General features: G+C 42.2%; 1 protein-coding gene across 1 annotated transcript in view; it reads right to left on the bottom strand.

The window, feature by feature from the left end:
- Positions 1 to 8,694: 8,694 nt before the first annotated feature.
- Positions 8,695 to 22,842, bottom strand: part of zcchc24 (zinc finger, CCHC domain containing 24) — an 82,637-nt gene continuing 68,489 nt past the window's right edge. The window contains exons 3-4 of the mRNA XM_029752426.1: positions 19,716 to 19,880; positions 8,695 to 8,845 (exon numbers count right to left, since the gene is read on the bottom strand). Coding sequence (XP_029608286.1) covers positions 8,732 to 8,845; positions 19,716 to 19,880 — 279 coding nt within the window. The 3' untranslated portion in view covers positions 8,695 to 8,731. The remainder of the gene's footprint in view (positions 8,846 to 19,715; positions 19,881 to 22,842) is intronic.

Below are 22,842 nucleotides of genomic sequence, written 5' to 3' on the forward strand. Positions count from 1 at the left end.
AGCTGCAGAAGTCAATCTACAGTTATACCATATTAGTATACAGGAATCCAGTCAGTAAAGAATGCTACAATAACTAGTAGTGAATGAGCTATTAAGGTGTTCAGAATACAGATACAATATTTTATCAACTGTGTGGTGTCAACTATTTTCTCAAAACCAGTAACGTAAAGTATGACTTAAGTAGTTTTTTGGGGTATCTGTACTTTACTATTTATATTTTTGACAACTTTTACTTTTATTCCACTACATTCCTAAGGAAAATAACGGACTTTTTACTCCCATACATTTTCCCTGACACCCAAAAGTACTTGTTACATTGCGAATGCTCAGGCAGAACAGCAACATGGTCCAATTCAAGCACCTATCAATATAACGTGTTGTCATCCCTACTGCCTCTGATCTAGTGTGCTCACTAAACACAAATACTGTGTTTGTAAATGTCTGAGCGTGCCCCTGACTGTCCCCAAATTTAAAAAAAACGGGGAAATCATGCCATCTGGTTTGTTTTATATAAGAAATTTGATGTATAGCTTTCACTTTTTATTTTTACTCCACTGCATTCCTAAAGTAAATAATGTACTTTTTGCTCCTCACATTTTCCCTGACACACAAAAGTACTCGTTACATTTCGAATGCTTAAGCAGGACAGAATTATGGCACCTATCAATATAATGCTTTGTCATCCCTACTGTCTCTGATCTGGTGGACTCACAAAACACACCTACTGTGTTTGTAAATTATGTCTGAGTGTTGGAATGTGCCCCTTTCTGTCCGTAATTAAAAATAATACAAAAATAGTGCCGTCTAGTTTGCTTAATAAAAGGAATTTGATGTATAGTATTTACTTTTACTTTGTACTTTTACTCAAGTATAACAATTTAGTACTTTTTCTACCACTGTAATTAAGAACATTTAAAACCAGATACTTTTAGACTTTTACTCAAGTAGTATTTTACTGGGTAAGTTTCACTTTTACTTCAGTCATTTTCTGTTAAGGTTTCTATACTTTTACTCAAGTATGACAATTGAGTACTTTTTCCACTGTCTTTACTTTTCCTTTACTTTTTCCACCACTGCCAAAAACCACATTTAGTTTTATGCACACTACCAACTTTATTTTGTATGAGTTCTTACCATGGAAATAGGATGGCATCTTTCCATTTCTATAATTCTAGTTACTGTATTTCTATGGTGCGGTTCTTCCTTCTATTGTAGTGATGTTGTCTTTATTGTAAACAGAACACATCTCCCCTGTTGAAATGCAGTGAGAGTGGCCAGACCAAAGCCTGAAGAACCAGAGACTAAGTGTCTGGGTGGTGGTGGTGGTGCTTATTAAGCTAATAGTTTATGAAAGTAAATAATGAACCAAACATGAAAAAACTCCCCTGGCTCTTAAATAAAACCATATGCGCTCTGACCTTCCAACCATTTGTTTGAATTCTCCAGTTACATTGTTGCCATAGAGACACTTTAGCCCCAGTTCTGTGTTTGAGCTAGGGATGTTGTAACAAACTTGATATCACTTGGGTCCCCACCCTCTTGTGAAGTTTAAGCTATTTGGAATTTTGTGTCCAAGCCTGTGCATGGAAACTTGGCTTTGCAGACCACATCCAGTGCGATAGCCCTACTCATGCGAAACAATAACATGTTTACAATCATTAAAAGCAATGAAGATCTTCTTGTATCACACACTTCTCCAACATCAACCCAAATACAGGGGCGCAACTTTGGTTTTTAGAAGTAAGGGGGCCATCATTTTAATATATATTTTTTTTATCCAGTCAGATAAACACCCTACCCGACCGCTCGGAGGTGTCTGCATGATCCTAAAGCACACCGTTGCTTTGTTTTGTATCACATTTCAATGCTAAAACTGAGGGGGGGACGACAAAAATGATATTTCAGAATGTGGGGGGGGACATGTCCCTCCCGTCCCCAGTGAAAGTTGCGCCCCTCCTCAAATTTATAGTATATTTTGAAGCGAGCATGAATGTGTGCTCTGGTCTAGTCTGTAGGTTTAGTTAAAAAACCTATCCACAGCTTTAGTAAAACTGTTTTCTTATTTATTCTCTATTTTCTCATTTAGAGTACATGATTCACAGAAACAACATTTGGAGAAAAATGTTTTCTAAGTACAGAGATAAAAGCCTTCTAAACCTAAATTACATTGTAATAGTAAACATGTTTAAGTAAAATTGTTGAAATAAACCAGTCACTTTTCCTACCTCTGTGTCTCCCTGGTATTTCCCATACTAAGTTAGTCTGAACTAGAATAGGAAGTCCACCATCGCTCAGAGTGACAACAGCTCCCTGAGGCATCTTCCTCCTTCCTCCAACCAGCGACCCTCAGCAGTGCAGACCTGGGTTAAAATATTATTTGAAATCATTTAAAATACTTTATCTGTGCTTTATTGAGCTTGCCTGGTTTAATGGACCAATCATTCACATCACAATCAATCCACTCCGCTCAGTCTTATGTCAGGGAGAAAACCTGCAGATGTACTTTAAATACTGAAGGAAATGTACAGTACATTTAGGTACACCACGTCCAGAAACAACTGGTGTGATGTGTGTGATCTGATTTCTCTTCGCTGTAACATATGGACAATAAAGCTTTATTGTTGTATTGTAGCCCCTAATCCTAATCCCTGTGTAGATCTGAGAGGATTGGATGGGTGTATTTAAGCAATATGGTGAAATTCTATCTAGTTCATCAGTGGGTAAGGCACAGTACACAATTGTGTGTAGGTGTTCCAGTTGGTTGAACCCCTACCTAGGAAGGAACAGAAAACATTTAACAATGCACCGAAATAACACAATCCACATATTTCCAATTCAACATTTATTTTATTCATCACAACACCTAATAGTACTAAAGCACTAAAGTCGTTTTTTGTTTTTCTAACTAACAAATAAGGCACATTTTGGAATGCCGTTTCATGGACGTGATGCAACAGAAATGTTCTTTTCTGTTTCCACAACAACCTCCCAGTCATCATCCTAACTCACTCACACCAATTCGACTATAGCATTACAATCTCAAAATGTTACAGACATCAAAGAACATAAACATCAACGTCTAATTGACCACGTAAGTGTTAAAACAGCACATTCAGTCAGTATGTATTAATTGGTATACACTATCAGTCAATTATACATTTTTATGACTAGTAACAATCAATTAGAAGTTGTTGAGAATGCTAAGAGACTAATGTGCGTCCCAAATGGAACCCTATTTTCTCCATAGTGCACTGCTTTTGATCAGAGCCCTCTATGGGCCCAGGTCGAAAGTAGTGCACTATAAAGGGAATAGGGTGCCATTTGGCGCACATACTATGTAGCCCACTACGTTACTGTGCTAAAATTAAATACATTGCACAAAGTAATACTTATTTTTCCATTTAAAAGCAAAACACATGCACATGCAAATTCTACAATAGTGTTTTGTCTCACACACTTGCTTAACAGAAGTAAATTACACTCTCTGTACTAAACTATGAATAAAAACATAACATTTCAGAGAAGTGCCTTGTAGCTGCTTTGAGCAAACTACAACTCACAGTTGAATGTGCATATACAGTGGAGAGTATCAGTCACTAAGATATAACAAAAATATCTATTCTGCATGTTAACAGTGTTATTGCGTAACCTAGTAAGATCTTAATCAATTATATAGAACTTGAATAACAAAACATTGGTAATTATGTCTGCCATTTTCTTAATAAGGTAATACTCGTAATACAACATGAATGCATGCTACTTAAAGGACACAAATGGCAACTCATAGGCATATTAGTTAAAGCACTTGGGTATCATTCTGGGTTATTTAATACTGATGATAACATTTCTAAACACAAAACAAAACACATAAAAAAACTAAATGGCTTATCATTGAGTAAAGGGTATTAATAATTATGTACCAACTTTTTTTAATAGTAATCTATGTAGACATCAATATTTCCTTCTTAGTATAACTTTGTTGCGTATTTTATACAAAAAAGTGTTGTAAAAACTCTTTCCATAAATATTTCTGTAGGATAAACCCCTCAGATCATTGTAAAACATCAATGAAAAACTCAAAGCTTTATTTGTCTCAAAGCTTTATATAGGCCCTTTTTCACATAGAAAGCTTCAAAGCTGCATAACATTTCAGATCTAAGATCCTTTAAGATGATGGCCATCTAATATATACATAAAACAGTCATTTGCTAAATATATTTTTCTGGGAAAAATAACTCTTGGGTTGTTTTCTTTAGCAAATTGCTTAGAAAAATGTAACATCTATAAAGGTTTTTTCCAAAATACACATATTTCATAGAAAATAACAAATCCATACTGAAAATGATCTAGAAAAGTCAAGTATATGTAAATTCAGGACAAAAAACACATCTGAAAAAGTATTTGTATACTGTATGTTTAAAATGCATAACACAATGTATTAACTGCTTCCATTAGCTCTTACTATGCCATCTCAAACACATGGCTTCTTCTTCACAAACTTGTCTGGATGGAATCAGACTATCCTCCAAAAATATCTCAGCTGATTTTTTTCTTATATTCTTCAAGATATTTCTTATATTCTTAAGGATATTCTTATCATTGTATTCCTTAAAAGTCAGAGCACTCATAAGCCTACTGTGTATCGATTTTGATCAGTATTAACACTTTCGGTTTAGTTGGCTAATACCCAAGCTAATGGAAACGGCTAATGGAAACATATACTGATACACTGCTGTTGTGAGGCGAATATAGCCTAGACCAGAATATATGGTAATGTTTGGATAGCAGCAGTGTTCTGCTCAGTTGTGGTGAAAATATAGAATTGATCCCAACGTTATGTGGGGAGAAAATAATAATCTACTAAGACCTGTAGTCAATGAATGAAACCCCTGTGTATCAATACACGATTCACATCAAATATGGTCGACTATTCTTTCCTTCCAAGCCCCTTTTTGTTCAGATGATAATAATAAAATATCCATAGAATGGCTATGCTACATCTCCCAACCACTATATATACACCTCTACCTACATGTACATATTACCTCAACTAACCGGTGCCCCCGCACATTGACTCTGTACCGGTACCCCCTGTATATAGCCTCGCTATTGTTATTTTTACTGCTGCTCTTTAATTACTTGTTACTTTTATTTATTATTCTTATCCATGTTTTTTTTAACTGCAATGTTGGTTAGGTGCTCGTAAGTAAGCATTTCACTGTAAGGTCTACACCTGTTGTATTCGGCGCATGTGACCTTAACATTTGATTTGATTTGATTTCTAGCCTAATATTTAATGAGTAGGCTCCTATCCTGTAACCTGGTTCCAGATGTGATTGTGCTGTGACAATGACTATAGGAGTTGGCAAGAAAGCACCAACAAATCTGGAACCAGGCTTCACCTCCCCACATACATGTAACTAACACCAACTGAGTGTGATGGTCCAAGTTGTAACAAATGATGCTTAATGCATTGTTCTGTATCCACACATTGAATGAAAGATTACAGACCAAGCTCATACTTGTGTGTGTTGAATCAATCAATAAGTCATAAACAGACTATCTCAAAAAGCGAAAGGCTGGGATTCAATCCGATCGCGGGTTATAGGCATTGCAGTTTATAAAGGCAATGTTCCCTTGTTCGCAGAGATCCCATTCACAATAAACGCTGCATATGTCGGCTCAATCGGAAATGGCCTTTAAAAGCCACAAACCATATAACCCGCGATCGTATTGAATCCCGGCCAAAGTTAAAAGAACGAGGATGAGGTCTACAGCTTTTAGTGCAAACCTCATTCACATTAGTGTACTGACTACAAAATAACATTGTTGTTGATTCCATGACAACAGACTAACTACAGTGTGTGTGATTTTTGCCAGATGCTTTAGTTACTGCGTCCAAACTCAACAAAATGGTGTCGAGGAAAACATTAGCCAGTTCTCATTGCTAATGGGGTAATAGTATTGTTTTCCCATATGTATTCACATCTTGAACCGGCATCAGACTTGGCAAAACACTACCTAACTGTTACTTCTAGCCATGAGTTAATTACAGCTCCAAACTAAGTTCAATTCTCCTCTTTATTCATTTTCCGTCCAATTTTTCTAAATAATTATTCTCTTTTTACAAGGCACTAGTACTTTTCGGATAATATAAAATATACAACTATGAATTCAACCTTTATAGAGCCATTAAACACATTCTAAATATTGGAGAAGCCAATGCGTGTGATTTGAAAAATACACCTCCACTTTGAAAAGTGGTAGCAAACTTCTCTTCAACTATACTCACAAAATAACAATGTTCCAAAAGTGTCAATAGCCTTCATTGCTAAGATACAACTATACCCACTGTTACAAAATGTTGGATCAAAAATATTCTTCACTCTAGGTCCTCCAACTATGAAGTTGAAAGTATAGACCTATATCTTTGTAAACAGAGGTAATGGTTAGTTACGTCTCTTCTATTAAAGACACGATTTAACGTTTAAATCATGATAGGATGTGGAATCAAACACACAGAAACATAAACTTAATCCATCACCACACTTACAAAACGTCCTCTGATAAAATACAAATGTCCATTTTGTTACAAGACAACATTTCCACTTTTCTACTTCGTTCTACTTTACCAACCATTATAGCAATCTTACCTCCATCCATCCATCTCTCTTTCCCCAGACATCATTTACTGCTGTCACTTGTTTGACACATTATGAAGGGGTTAAACCCCTTGGAAACAGATATTAGCAAGATTCACTGTTCTATTTCTAGGTCAAACTGTCTTAAAGTAGCGTTACAAGATTGCAACAGCTCTATTGGTCAGCTGTGTGTCCTACAAAAGATTGCAACAGCTCTATTGGTCAGCTGTGTGTCCTACAAAAGATTGCAACAATTTGCAGTTGCAATATGGATATTATAAAACCACTTTGAAATGTATAATGAGTACTTCTCTATATACCATTTCAAATACCAGTTCTAATCAACTATGCCAATCTCCCGGCATCCTACACCAAATAGATTAGTTGTAAATGCTAGCCAGAAATAACAATGCTGAAGTCGAGTCCTTAATAAGAATATTGGTTGCATACATACAGTGCAGGACGGAATTACTTTTCAAGAAACTCATTACAAAAATAAAATGATTGTTTGGAAGTAAACTGTCAAATTAGGTAGGGAAAAAAGACTACAGCATTGCCGATAGATTGAACCTAACACTTAAAAGTCTAAATACGAAGGGGATATTGGCTAAGAGAAACTAGATATCCAGCCTTTATCATCACAGAAACTGCTGTTATTGCATAGTTGCCTTTTGACAGGCAAATGTTAAAATCTTGTCAATTCGATGAATACCTAAACTCTACTTTCATTGCAGATGTAAACGTACAGCTTGTTTAATACGAAACATCAACGTTATTATCACTGTACTACACCTAAACGAAGAACGACTCTATCTCAACCTACAGTCGTTTCTAAAGACAAGTGGAAGCAGTTACACAATAATACTTTGATATACAAACATACACACATACATATAGTATACATATAGTATACATATAGTATATATATATATATATGTCCCAGTTTAAATCAATAAAAAATTGCACAACAGACAAGCAGACGACAAATAATAAATACGCCACATGTAACATGTAAGCCAGGGATGTTTGGTACGGTATCCCTCAGTTAATCAATCAATAATCAATTCATAATAAATTCACAGTTATTTATGTATAAGTTGACCTTTGACCCAGACATTGCCCCCGACATTGACCCCTTGACCCCGACTTGAGCCCATGACGATAGTTACATTAGCATCACTAGAAGGCCAATCTCTGTCTGTTTTAATGCTCCCCACACACTTCACTTAACAGGGAAAATGAAGGCAGAACTCTTCTGTAAACACAAAACCAACAGACTCCCAAAGTGAGGGAATAAAACCCCAAGGGGTGGACAATACTGTCAGTGACAACAATATCATATTATACACACATTGGATGTCGGTTACATGGTTTTTAGGCTAGGGTACACAAGGCCACAAGGCCCTGTCAGGGCTGAGGTTTATCCTTGCACAGTTCTTCGATCAGTTTCTCCCATGCCCTTACCATTAGGAAAAGGACAGGAATTGTGCTTAGTGACAAACCTCTGCAAAATAAGGTTTACCAGCTAATTCAGAGATGGGAGGTGATAGGGGAGGGAGAGGGGAGGGAGAGGTGATGGGGAGGGAGAAGTGATGGGGAGAGAGGGGAGGGAGAGGTGATGGGGAGGGAGGGGAGGGAGAGGTGATGGGGAGAGAGAAGGTAGGGAGAGGTGATGGGGAGAGGGGAGGTAGAGGTGATGAGGGGAGGGAGAGGTGATGGGGAGGGGATAGGAGAGGTAGAGGTGATGGGGGAGAGTGGAGGGAGAGGTGATGGGGAGAGGGGAGGTAGAAGTGATGGAGGGGAAAGGGGAGTTAGAGGTGATGGGGGAGAGGGGAGGGAGAGGTAATGGGGGAGAGGGGAGGTGATGTGGAGAGGGGAGAGAGGGTGGGAAAGGATGAGAAGGAGGGGGGGCAAGGGAGGCAGTATTGGTGAGGACAGTGAGGTTCCGCTCTTTCCCAGGAGGGGGAAGAGGCAAATGGGAAGGCAGTACAGAAGGGTTGCTAGGTTTCTCTCTGACGGAGGAGGAGGAGAGGGACATGAAATGGTTCCTCTCTTTTTGAGGAAATTGGAGGGTTCAGGTTAGTAAGGTATTATTGCACTCGTCGGCAGTAGTAGCCCAGGACTTTGCATTTCTCACACAGGTGCTGAGGGTGCTCCTTACTCTGGTCTGAGACGTCCAGGCCATCAGGCTTCTCCAACGGACGCTAATGGAGGGAGGAGGGATAGAAGGATGAGACGGAAGTAGGAAGATGGAGAGGGAAAGAGGAAGGGGGAGAGAGGGTAGAGAAAGAAGGATGAGAGACAGGGAGGGAGGTAGAGAAAGAGAGGTGAGAGAGTCATCACATACAAGTATTCACACTATAGAAACAGTTTGTTATACTAAAGTGTTTGCTATGGTGCTAACATGGCAGGGGAACACAGTTCTGTTCTAAATTGGGTGCTAACCACACACTGACAATTCAACACACACACATACCAAGCCTTCTATCTGCCAGCAGATTGTTTGGGTACTACTCAAACCAGCTCTGTTGTATCCCACATTCTCAGTGATTTGGCCACAAGAACTAACCCTGAATGTTTTCAGACCTGGAGTCAGTGTACTTTGTGTTATTGGTTTCAGAGCTGTGGCAAACAACCTTAACAGATCTCCCTCTCTCTCTCACTCACACAATATAATTACAGAGGCTGTGTCCAAAATGGTACCCTGTTCCTTATGTAGTGCACTACTTTTGATTAGAGCCTTATGGGCGCCATTTGGGACATAGACTCTCCCTCTAACATGGCACACAGTATAATTACAGAAAGAGGTCCAAGGCACATGTTTGCTGATACAAACCTGCATGAAAATACCAGCTACACCACTGAGAATAATCGCTTTCTTGGAAAGGCTATGGAGGACAACAGAGGGTATCGTTCAGCGCCAACGGTTTGTTGGATGTCAATCACATACATTACTCTGCAATCATTTACTTTCCCACCCACTGTTCTTACAGAGTTTATTTTATAATACTGTTATTGTTTCCAGACAGACGGTCTCAGACTTATTCTTTAACTTGTCAAAACCAGAGCTCGTATTCATAAAGCATCTCTGATCTAAAGTCAGTTTTGCCTTTTAGATCACAATGATTAAGATTATATGGACAGAGCGGACCTGATCCTAGATCAGAATTCCTACTCTGAGACGCTTTATAAATATGGGCCCAGGTTGCCAAGGACCAGCGCAAGGAGACAATGCAGCCAACCTTCACCTTGACTGTCTGCCACTAGTTCAAAAACGAACTGATAACAACATGAAATACATATCAAACATACCCACAATGTTAGGTTTGGCTTCCAAAATGTGATGTACAGTACTTGATGACTAAAAGTATATGTTTCATAGGAGAAAGGATCTGGTATTTAAACATCTTGGGTTTTAGACTGAAGGACTGTATATTTATTTAATGGATAAACATGTTTTTCATTCCAGAGACAGATTCTGTCCGGCCATAGATATCCTGTCTTAAAGTCATGAAATGTGAAAACTATAGAAGCAAATCTAGAAGACTATAGAGCAAATATAGGATCTAGAAGACTATAGAACAGATAGAGGTTATAGAAGACTATAGAGCAGATAGAGGTTCTAGAAGACTATAGAAGACTATAGAACAGATAGAGTATCCAGAAGACTATAGAACAGATAGGAGATCTAGAAGACTATAGAATATAGAACAGATAGAGTATACAGAAGACTATAGAACAGATAGAGTATCCAGAAGACTATAGAACAGATAGAGTATCCAGAAGACTATAGAACAGATAGGAGATCTAGAGGACTATAGAATATAGAACAGATAGAGTATCCAGAAGACTATAGAACAGACAGGAGATCTAGAGGACTATAGAATATAGAACAGATAGAGTATCCAGAAGACTATAGAACAGATAGAGTATCCAGAAGACTATAGAACAGCTAGAGTATCCAGAAGACTATAGAACAGATAGAGTATCCAGAAGACTATATAACAGATAGAGTATCCAGAAGACTATATAACAGATAGAGTATCCAGAAGACTATATAACAGATAGGAGATCTAGAAGACTAGAATACTATAGAGTAGATAGAGGATCTAGACAACTATAGAACAGATAGAGGTTCTAGAAGACTATAAAAGACTATAGAGCAGATAGAGGATCCAGAAGACTAAAGAAGACTATAGAACAAATAGAAGTTCTAAAAGATTATAGAGCAGATAGGGGATCTAGAAGACTAAAGAAGACTATAGAACAGATAGAAGTTCTAAAAGATTATAGAGCAGATAGGGGATCTAGAAGACTAAAGAAGACTATAGAACAGATAGAAGTTCTAAAAGATTATAGAGCAGATAGGGGATCTAGAAGACTAAAGAAGACTATAGAACAGATAGAAGTTCTAAAAGATTATAGAGCAGATAGGGGATCTAGGTAATAGAAGAGCAGATAGCGAATAGAGGTAATAGAAGACTATAGAGCAGATAGAGGATCTAGGTAATAGAAGAGCAGATAGCGGATAGAGGTAATAGAAGACTATAGAGCAGATAGAGGATCTAGGTAATAGAAGAGCAGATAGCGAATAGAGGTAATAGAAGATTATAGAGCAGATAGAGGATCTAGGTAATAGAAGAGCAGATAGCGGATAGAGGTAATAGAAGACTATAGAGCAGATAGAGGATCTAGGTAATAGAAGAGCAGATAGCGGATAGAGGTAATAGAAGACTATAGAGCAGATAGAGGATCTAGGTAATAGAAGAGCAGATAGCGGATAGAGGTAATAGAAGACTATAGAGCAGATAGAGGATCTAGGTAATAGAAGAGCAGATAGCGGATAGAGGTAATAGAAGACTATAGAAGATATATGTAACTCATCTGTGATTGTTAATCTGATTGTTTCCCTCTGACTCGTGGGACGGTAATGGTCTGCCTGGCATTAATGGAGTACAGTATACGATGCTATTGTGAAGGTCAGGACTCAGGTCAGGATACTTTTTTTTTTACCTCAGCACCTAACAGAAACTGTTGAGGACTTGAAGACTTGCAGTAAAGCAAATCTGGGAATCAGATACCAATGTCGGAGAATAAGAAAAATATACAATGTTAAAGTCCTTTCCCTCAGTCCTTTCTGTTAGAGCCAAGCTCTCTCTCTCTCTCTCTCTGTGTGTGTGTGTGTGTGTGTGTGTGTGTGTGTGTGTGTGTGTGTGTGTGTGTGTGTGTGTGTGTGTGGTACAGTACGTGGGGGTTAGCTGTCCATTCTCAAACGCTGACATGGGGAAACATGTGAAGTGGGTGAGATTGCAAATGTGTGGAATTTGCCCGCAAGTGTGGTTCTAGCCACAACACCGCGCGCGCGCGCACACACACACACCCACACACACAACACACACACACACACACACACATAGAAAGAGAGGGAAAAGAAAAGAGCATGCTTTTCCCACCAGCTAATTCCATTGAACAGAGACTTTTCTCTGCCGTTTTGGTGAGAATAATCACTGTGACTGCTACCCTTTCATGGTGACGTGATACTTTCGCATAATCCATTTGATCTGGGGAAGTCGCCTGATATTACTTGAAGCATTCTATCATTGACGTACAGTTAGTTATCTGTATGTCTATTTTGTTGTTGTGACCATAACCATAGCTACAGTATAGCAGAACCTTCAATGCAATTAAAGAATGGATGAAGAGCCATGCAAATTATTGCTGCACATCCAAACCCAAAGCAACTCCTAACCTCTAAGCCCTATCCCCGATCCCCTAAGGCCTATCCCCTAAGCGTTATCCCCTAGCTCCTATGGCCTATGCACTTGCACAGATCAAAGAGGATTAGGTAGTTATACTATGTCATCATCCCAAATTACATCCTATCCCCTATATAGTGCACTGCTTTTGACCAGGGCCCATAGGGCTTTGGACAAAAGTAGTGCACTATAATCATTATTGAAAATCCAACCCTCTCAGATTTCAAAAAGTTCAAGAATTGTGGGTAGGGACTAGAGGTCAATTTGCGAACAAAGTGGTCACCTCGCCACTTGGTGGGATGGGGCTGGAGAAATGCAATCCCAGGTTGCCCTTTAATATCAGAATCTAAAATGGCGCCGGAGAGGAAGGCAGACGTTTTACGTGCCCCCAACCCATTGTGTTTTTTCATTCGTCTATTTGCGTTGTTTGTAACTTTTTTTTCAAACTTATTTTGTACATAATGTTGCCAACCGTCTCTTATGACTGAAAATAACTCCTAGACATCAGAACTGCGATTACTCACCACGGACTGGCAGAATCTTTTTTGTTCCATTAATGAGTCTGACTAGTCCGGCGCGAAGGATATACTTCTTTCTCGGGAACAGGCCCAGATCCCCGTGATTTGCGTAAAGAGGAAGCTGAGAAAAAGGGGCCAGAGGGCGGGCTGCCTTCTGAGAATTCGTAGGAGATCGAATAAACTCAAACTTCCTTCCATTCTGCTAGTAAGTGTGCAATCTTTGGAGAGTAAAATCGATGACCTACGCGGAAGATTAAACTACCAACGGGACATTAAAAACTGTAATATCTTATGCTTCACAGAGTCGTGGCTGAACGACGACATTATCAACATACAGATGGCTGGTTATACGCTGTACCGGCAGGATATAATAGCGGCGTCTGGTAAGACAAGGGGCGGCGGATTATGTATTTTTGTAAATAACAGTTAGTGCAAGATATCTAAAAAAGTCTCGAGCTATTGCTCGCCTGAGGTAGATTATCTCGTGACAAGCTGTAGACCACACTATCTACCTAGAGAGTTTTCATCTGTATTTTTCATAGCTGTTTACATACCACCACAGCCAGAAGCTGGCACTAAGACAGCATTGAATGAGCTGTATTCCGCCATAAGCAAACAAGAAAATGCTCACCCAGAGGCGGCGCTCCTAGTGGCCGGGGACTTTAATGCAGGGAAACTTAAATCCGTTTTACCAAATTTCTATCAGCATGTTAAATGTGCAACCAGAGGGACAAAAACACCTTTACTCCACACACAGAGACGCATACAAAGCTCTCCCTCACCCTCCATTTGGCAAATCTGACCATAATTCTATCCTCCTGATTCCTGCTTACAAGCAAAAATTAAAGCAGAAACCACCAGTGACTAGTTAAATAAAGAAGTGGTCGGATGAAGCAGATGCTAAACTACAGGACTGTTTTGCAAGCACAGAGTGGAATATGTTCCGGGATTCCTCCGATGGCATTGAGGAGTACACCACATCAGTTATTGGCTTCATCAATAAGTGCATCAATGACGTCGTCCCCACAGTGACCGCACGTATATACCCCAACAAGAAGCCATGGATTACAGGCAACATCCGCACTGAGCTAAAGGCTAGAGCTGACGCTTTCAAGGACCGGGACTCTAACCCTTGAAGCTTATAAGAAATCCCGCTATTCCCTCCGACGAACCATCAAACAGGCAAAGCATCAATACAGGACTAAGATCGAATCATACTACACCGGCTCTGACGCTCATCAGATGTGACAGGGCATACAAACCATTACAGACTACAAAGGGAAGCACAGCCGAGAGCTGCCCAGTGACACGAGCCTACCAGACGAGCTAAACTACTTCTATGCTTGCTTCGAGGCAAATAACACTGAAACATGCATGAGAGCACCAGCTGATCCCGGAGGACTGTGTGATCACACTCTCCGCAGCCAATGTGAGTAAGACCTTTAAACAGCTCAACATTCACAAGGCCGCAGGGCCAGACGGATTACCAGGACGTGTACCGCGAGCATGCGCTGACCAACTGGCAAGTGTCTTCACTGACATTTTCAACCTCTCCCTGTCCTAGTCTGTAATACCAACATGTTATAAGCAGACCACCATAGTGCCTGTGCCCAAGAACACTAAGGTAACCTGCCTAAATGACTACCGACCCGTCACATCAACACCACTATCCCAGACAACGACGAGACAGCCTATAGGGAAGAGGTCAGAGACCTGGCCGTGTGGTGCCAGGACAACAACCTCTCCCTCAACGTGATCAAGATAAAGGAGATGATTGTGGACTACAGGAAAAAGAGGACCGAGCACGCCCTCATTCTCATCGACGGGGCTGCAGTGGAGCAGGTTGAGAGCTCAAGTTCCTTGGTGTCCACATCACCAACAAATGAACATGGTTCAAGCACACCAAGACAGTTGTGAAGAGGGCACGACAAAACCTATTCCCCCTCAGGAGACTGAAAAGACTTGGTATGGGTCCTCAGATCCTCAAAAGGTTCTACAGCTCCTCCATCGAGAGCAACCTGACTGGTTGCAAATTGCCAAAGACTCCAGCCACCCGTGTCATAGACTGTTCTCTCTGCTACCGCACGGCAAGCGGTACCGGAGCGCCAAGTCTAGGTCCAAGAGGCTTCAAAACAGCTTCTACCTCCAAGCCATAAGAATCCTGAACATCTAATCAAATGGCCACCCAGACTATTTGCATTGCCCCCCTCCCCTCTTTTACACCGCTGCTGCTCTCTATTGTTATCATCTATGCATAGCCACTTTAATAACTCTACCTACATGTACATATTACCCTAACTGACCGGTGCCCCAGCACATTGACTCTGTACCGGTGCCCCCATGTATATAGTCTCGCTATTGTTATTTTACTGCTGCTCTTTTATTTACTTGTTACTTTTATTTCTTATTCTTATCCGTATTTTAGATTTTTTTTAAACTGCATTGTTGGTTAGGGGCTCGTAAGTAAGCATTTCCCTATATAGTGCACTACTTTTGACCAGGGCCCAGTGCCACTATGTCAGGAACAGGGTGCCATTTCGTAACTAGAAATTACATGTAATTTGTTGCACTGGGGATAATAGACACAGAATTCTGTCAAAACCTACTTTTTCCCTCTCAACTCAATAAGCAAAACATTTACACTTTTTAAAGTTAATTTAATTAAGGATTATTTCATGGCAGGGGGTCACATATTTGGACAATTACTTATAACATCTACACTGAACAAAAATATAAACGCAACACGCAATAATTTCAAAGATTTTACTGAGTTACAGTTCATATAAGGAAATCAGTCAATTGAAATAAATGTATTAGGCCCTAATCTATGGATTTCACATGACTGGGAATACAGATATGCATCTGTTGGCCACAGATACCTTAAACAAATGCTAGGGGTGTGGACCAGAAAATCAGTCAGTATCTGGTATGACCACTATTGGCCTCATGCGCGACACATCTCTTTCGCATAGAGTTGATCAGGCCATTGATTGTGGCCTATGGAATTGTGTCCCACTCCTCTTTAATGGCTGTGCAAAGTTGCTTGATATTTAGCGGGAACTGGAACACGCTGTCGTACACGTAGATCCAGAGCATCCCAAACATGCTCAATGGGTGACATGTCTGCAGGACATGGATGAACTGGGACATTTTCAGCTTCCAGCAATGGTGTACAGATCCTTGTGACATGGGGTCGTGCATTATCATGTTGAAACATGAGGTGATGGTGGTGGATGAATGGCATGATAACGGGCCTCAGGATCTCGTCGTGGTATCTTTGTGTATTCAAACTGCCATTGATAAAATGCAATTGTCTTTGTTGTCCGTAATTTATGCCTGCCCATACCATAACCCCACCACCACCATGGGGCACTCTGTTTACAACTCTGACATCAGCAAACCACTCGCCCACACGACTTCATACACGCTGTTTGCCATCTGCCCGGAACAGTTGAAACCGGGAATCTACCATGAAGAGCACTCTTCTCCAGCGTGCCAGTGCCCATCAAAGGTGAGCATTTGCCCACTAAAGTCGGTTACGATGTCGAACTGCAGTCAGGCCATGACCCTGGTGAGGACGACGAGCATGCAGATGAGCTTCCCTGAAACGGATTCTGTTTGTGCAGAAATTCTTTGGTTGTGCAAACCCATAGTTCCATCAGCTTTCTGGGTGGCTCATCCCAGATGATCCCACAGGTAATTAAAAATATATATATATTTCACCTTTATTTAACCAGGTAGGCCAGTTGAGAACAAGTTCTCATTTACAACTGCAACCTGGCTAAGATAAAGCAAAGCAGTGCGACAAAAACAACAACACAGGGATAAACAAATGTACAGTGAATAACACAATAGAAAAATCTGTATACAGTGTGTGCAAATGAAGTAAGGAGGTAAGGCAATAAATAGGCCAATAGTGGCGAAGTAATTACAATTTAGCAATTTACACTGGAGTGATATATGTGCAGATGAGGATGTGCAAGTAGAAATACTGGTGTGCAAAAGAGCAGAAAAACAAAAACAAATATGGGGATGAGGGAGGTAGTTGGTTGGATGGGCTATTTACAGATGGACTGTGTACAGCTGCAGTGATCGGTAAGCTGCTCTGACAGCTGACGCTTAAAGTTAGTGAGGGAGATATAAGTCTCCAACTTCAGCGATTTTTGCAATTCGTTCGGTGGGTGCTGCTGGGTGACCAGTGAGTTGAGATAAGGCGGAGCTTACCTAGCAAAGACTTATAGATGACCTAGAGCCAGGGGGTTTGGTGACAAATATGTAGCAAGGACCAGCCAACGAGAGCATACAGGTCACAGTGGTGAGTAGTATATGGAGCTTTGGTGACAAAATTGATGGCACTGTGATAGACTGCATCCAATTTTCTGAGTGGAGTGTTGGAGGCTATTTTGTAAATGACATCGCCGAAGTCAAGGATCGGAAGGATAGTCAGTTTTACGAGGGTAAGTTTGGCAGCATGAGTGAAGGAGGCTTTGTTGCTAAATAGGAAGCAGATTCTAGATTTAACTTTGGATTGGAGATGCTTAATGTGAGTCTGGAAGGAGAGTTTACAGTCTAGCCAGACACCTAGGTATTTATAGTTGTCCACATATTCTAAGTCAGAACCGTCCAGAGTAGTGATGCTAGTCGGGCAGGCGGGTGCAGGCAGCGATCGGTTGAAGAGCATGCATTTCGTTTTACTAGCATTTAAGAGCAGTTGGAGGCCACGGAAGGAGTGTTGTATGGCGTTGAAGCTCATTTGGAGGTTTGTTAACACAATGTCCAAAGAAGGGCCAAATGTATACAGAATGGTGTCATCTGTGTAGAGGTGGATCAAAGAATCACCCGCAGCAAGAGCGACATCATTGATATATAACCCTGTGGTACCCCCATAGAGACTGCCAGAGGTCCGGACAACAGGCCCTCCGATTTGACACAATAGACTATCTGAGAAGTAGTTAGTGAACCAGGTGAGGCAGTCATTAGAGAAACCAAGGCTGTTGAGTCTGCCGATATGAATACGGTGATTGACAGAGTCGAAAGCCTTGGTCAGGTCGATGAAGACGGCTGCACAGTACTGTCTCTTATCGATGGTGGTTATGATATCGTTTAGGACCTTGAACGTGGCTGAGGTGCACCCATGACCAGCTCGGAAACCAGTTTGCATAGCGGAGAAGGTACTTTGGAATTCGAAATGGTCGGTGATCTGTTTGTTCACTTAGCTTTCGAAGACTTTAGAAAGGCAGGGCAGGATGGATATAGGTCTGTAACAGTTTGGGTCTAGAGTGTCTCCCCCTTTAAAGAGGGGGATGACCGCGGCCGCTTTCCAATCTTTAGGAATCTCAGACAATACGAAAGAGAGGTTGAACAGACTAGTAATAGGGGTTGCAACAATGGAGGCAGATAACTTTAGGAAGAGAGGGTCCAGATCGTCTAGCCCAGCTGATTTGTAGGGATCCAGATTTTGAAGCTCTTTCAGAACATCAGCTGTCTGAATTTGGGTGAAGGAGAAGCGGGGGGGCTTGGGACAGTTGCTGCGGGGGGTGCGGAGCTGTTGGCCGGGGTTGGGGTAGCCAGGTGGAAAGCATGGCCAGGCATAGAGTAATGCTTATTGAAATTCTCGATTATCGTGGATTTATAAGTGTTGACAGTGTTTCCTAGCCGGAAGTGGAGGTCCTGGGCTGGCGTGGTTACACGTGGTCTGCAGTTGTGAAGCCGGTTGGACGTACTGCCAAATTCTCTAAAATGACGTTGGAGGCTGCTTATGGTAGAGAAATGAACATTCAATTCTCTGGCAACAGCACTGGTGGACATTCCTGCAGTCAGCATGCCAACTGCATATTCCCTCAAACCTTGAGACATTTGTGGCATTGTGTGACAAAACTGCACAGTTTAGAGTGGCCTTTTATTGTCCCCCAGCACAAGGTGCACTTGTGTAATGATCATGCTGTTTAATCAGCTTTTTGATATGCCACACCTATCAGGTGGATGTATTATCTTGGCAAGGGAGAAATGCTCACTAAACAAATTTGTGCAACATTTTTGAGAGAAATAAGCTTTTTGTGTGTATGGAAAATGTATGCAATGTTTTATTTCAGCTCATGAAACATGTGACCAACACTTTACATGTTGCATTTATATTTTTGTTGAGAATAGTTAAACCATTTCTTGGAATGTATTGCTGTTGAGATGAATAGTTTACAAGTGACAGAGCTCTGGGCCCATATTCACAAAGTGTCTCAGATTACTGTAGGATTGCCAATCTAGGATCAGGCCCCCCCCCCCCCATCCAAATAATCTTAATCATTGTGATCTAAAATGCAAACTGATCCTAGATCAGCACTCGCACTCTGAAGCACTCTTTATTTGACTCTATTTTAATCAGGCAAGTTGGGAACAGCCTAGAAACTGTAAGCAAGTGTGTCTCAAATAGCACCCTATATAGTGCACTACTTTTGACCAGAGCCCACCGCCTCAGTTTACATGCTCTCCCTTCCAAACCCTGACTACAGAGGTTGAAGTGGCGTAGTGTCTAAACCATATTCTGAGTGTGTTGTAATAATGATTAAGAACACACTGCATATTTAGTCACAACATACAAGATCGCCTATCAACCTACCCCTGAATTAAATAAATATTAAAAAGAAACCTTGAATCTCTTTTTTGAGTGCGGACCAGCTACACAATTTTGGAATTCTATCACAAACACACACATACACAGAGCTCACGAGCGCACACACACACCCACATAAATGCAGACAAAGAAACATGCACACACACACACGAACACACACATGTTGTCCTACCTGCTTGTGTGGGTAGACGTTGATGTGGCACTTGATACATTCTTGTCCCATGTTGGCCCAGGAGTTGCCACTCATCCACTTCCTCTTACACTTGGGACATTTGTACTCTCCAAAACACCTCTTCTTCCCCTGGTACGGAGTTAGACCCTCGCCTTTAGGCCTTGCCTGGGATTAAAAGACAGAGAGGTTTAGATGGTAGTTTAAGCTATATCAACTGGGCTAAAGTCAGTATACAGAAGGTCCCTGAAACAGATAGTGAGAACCCAAAAGAGACAACAAAGACTGATGCAAGAAGTGAACTTTACCCATGCTACCCTTTGTCTTTCCTGATTTGTTATTTTGGGTGGTGTGTGCATGTCATACAGTATTTTCCTATGCATATTGTAACACTGAATGAATTGAGAAACTGAGACTGAGTGAGGAGAAGGCTTTTTGGCCTTCAAACATGCACTCTGTCAAACACACATACAAAACACACACTCCGTTAGCAATGAAATAAGGCTCACGAGAGGCCAATATCCCTGGGAGGGGCTCTTACTCATCATACTGAGTATATACTGCTTGCATCCCAAATGGCACCCTATTCTCTATATAGTGCACTACTTTTGACCATATGGCTCTGTAGTGCACTATGTAGGGAATAGGGTGCCATTTGGGACACAAACCCCATACTGGCAGTGGTTCATCTAGGCCTGGCCACTACAACAGCAACAAGGAGTAAAAGTAAAAAAAAAATCCCCTAGTGTCACATATAAAAGAACGATTGATGTCATTACGGGGATAAATCACCACACGTGCATACGTCCTGCCAAAACTAACCAATTAGGGGGCTTGACTGGCATTGGCTAAACTACCAGTGGCTGACAGTTGATGCGTTTGGCTTATGTCACGTTAGAATCTGAACCCCACCCATCAGACGCAAATCACCTTGTACTAAAACCTACTGTAGCCTAATAAAACACACACTGCTCTCAACGATCCCTAAGAATGCACAGTACAGCACTAGCACACCTGATTCAACTAGTCAACTAATCAGGATGGTGGAGAGATGTGTAGGGTGGTAGAGAGATGTGTATGGTGATGGAGAGGTGTGTAGGGTGATGGAGAGATGTGTATGGTGATGGAGAGGTGTGTAGGGTGGTAGAGAGATGTGTATGGTGATGGAGAGGTGTGTAGGGTGATGGAGAGATGTGTATGGTGATGGAGAGATGTGTATGGTGATGGAGAGATGTGTAGGGTGGTGGAGAGGTGTGTATGGTGATGGAGAGATGTGTAGGGTGGTGGAGAGATGTGTATGGTGATGGAGAGATGTGTAGGGTGGTGGAGAGGTGTGTAGGGTGGTGGATAGGTGTGCAGGGTGGTAGAGAGGTGTGTAGGGTGGTGGAGAGATGTGTATGGTGATGGAGAGATGTGTAGGGTGGTGGAGAGGTGTGTAGGGTGGTAGAGAGGTGTGTAGGGTGGTCGAGAGGTGTGTAGGGTGGTGGAGAGGTGTGTATGGTGGTGGAGAGATGTGTATGGTGATGGAGAGATGTGTAGGGTGGTGAAGAGGTGTGTAGGGTGGTGGAGAGGTGTGTAGGGTGGTGGAGAGGTGTGTAGGGTGGTGGAGAGGTGTGTAGGGTGGTGGAGAGGTGTGTAGGGTGGTGGAGAGATGTATAGGGTGGTGGAGAGGTGTGTAGGGTGGTGGAGAGGTGTGTAGGGTGGTGGAGAGATGTATAGGGTGATGGAGAGGTGTGTAGGGTGGTGGAGAGGTGTGTAGGGTGGTGTGTAGGGTGGTGGAGAGATGTAGGGTGGTGGAGAGGTGTGTAGGGTGGTGGAGAGGTGTATAGGGTGGTGGAGAGGTGTGTAGGGTGATGGAGAGAGGTGTAGGGTGGTGGAGAGGTGTGTAGGGTGGTGGAGAGATGTATAGGGTGATGGAGAGGTGTGTAGGGTGGTGGAGAGGTGTGTAGGGTTTTGTGTAGGGTGGGTGTGTTTGGGTGGTGGAGAGATGTAGGGTGGTGGAGAGGTGTGTAGGGTGGTGGAGAGGTGTATAGGGTGGTGGAGAGGTGTGTATGGTGATGGAGAGGTGTGTAGGGTGGTAGAGAGGTGTGTAGGGTGGTGGAGAGGTGTATAGGGTGGTGGAGAGGTGTGTAGGGTGGTGGAGAGGTGTGTATGGTGATGGAGAGGTGTGTAGGGTGGTAGAGAGGTGTGTAGGGTGGTGGAGAGGTGTATAGGGTGGTGGAGAGGTGTGTAGGGTGGTGGAGAGGTGTGTAGGGTGGTGGAGAGGTGTGTATGGTGATGGAGAGGTGTGTAGGGTGGTGGAGAGGTGTATAGGGTGGTGGAGAGGTGTGTAGGGTGATGGAGAAAGGTGTAGGGTGGTGGAGAGGTGTGTAGAGTGGTGGAGAGGTGTGTAGGGTGGTGGAGAGTGGTGTATGGTGATGGAGAGGTGTGTAGGGTGGTGGAGAGGTGTATAGGGTGGTGGAGAGGTGTGTAGGGTGGTGGAGAGATGTGTATGGTGATGGAGAGGTGTGTAGGGTGGTGGAGAGGTGTGTAGGGTGGTGGAGAGGTGTGTAGGGTGGTGGAGAGGTGTGTAGGGTGGTGGAGAGATGTATAGGATGGTGGAGAGGTGTGTATGGTGATGGAGAGGTGTGTAGGGTGGTGGAGAGATGTATAGGGTGATGGAGAGGTGTGTAGGGTGGTGGAGAGGTGTGTAGGGTGGTGTGTAGGGTGGTGGAGAGATGTGTATGGTGATGGAGAGGTGTGTAGGGTGGTGGAGAGGTGTGTAGGGTGGTGGAAAGGTGTGTAGGGTGGTGGAGAGGTGTGTAGGGTGGTGTGTAGGGTGGTGTGTAGGGTGGTGGAGAGATGTAGGGTGGTGGAGAGGTGTGTAGGGTGGTGGAGAGGTGTATAGGGTGGTGGAGAGGTGTATAGGGATAGAGAGAAGGGTGGTGAGAAGGTGTTGTAGGGGGGTGGTGGAGAGGTTGTATAGGGTGGTGGTAGAGACGTGTGTAGGGGTGGTGGAGAGGTGTGTATGGTGATGGAGAGGTGTGTAGGGTGGGAGAGAGGTGTGTAGGGTGGGAGAGAAGGTTGTGTAAAATGGGTGGAGGAGTAGGTGTAGGATAGGGTATAGGGTGGTGAGAGGTGTTAGGGTGTG

This window comes from Salmo trutta, chromosome 5 (genome assembly GCF_901001165.1).
Source record: "Salmo trutta chromosome 5, fSalTru1.1, whole genome shotgun sequence".
Taxonomy (NCBI): Eukaryota; Metazoa; Chordata; class Actinopteri; order Salmoniformes; family Salmonidae; genus Salmo; species Salmo trutta.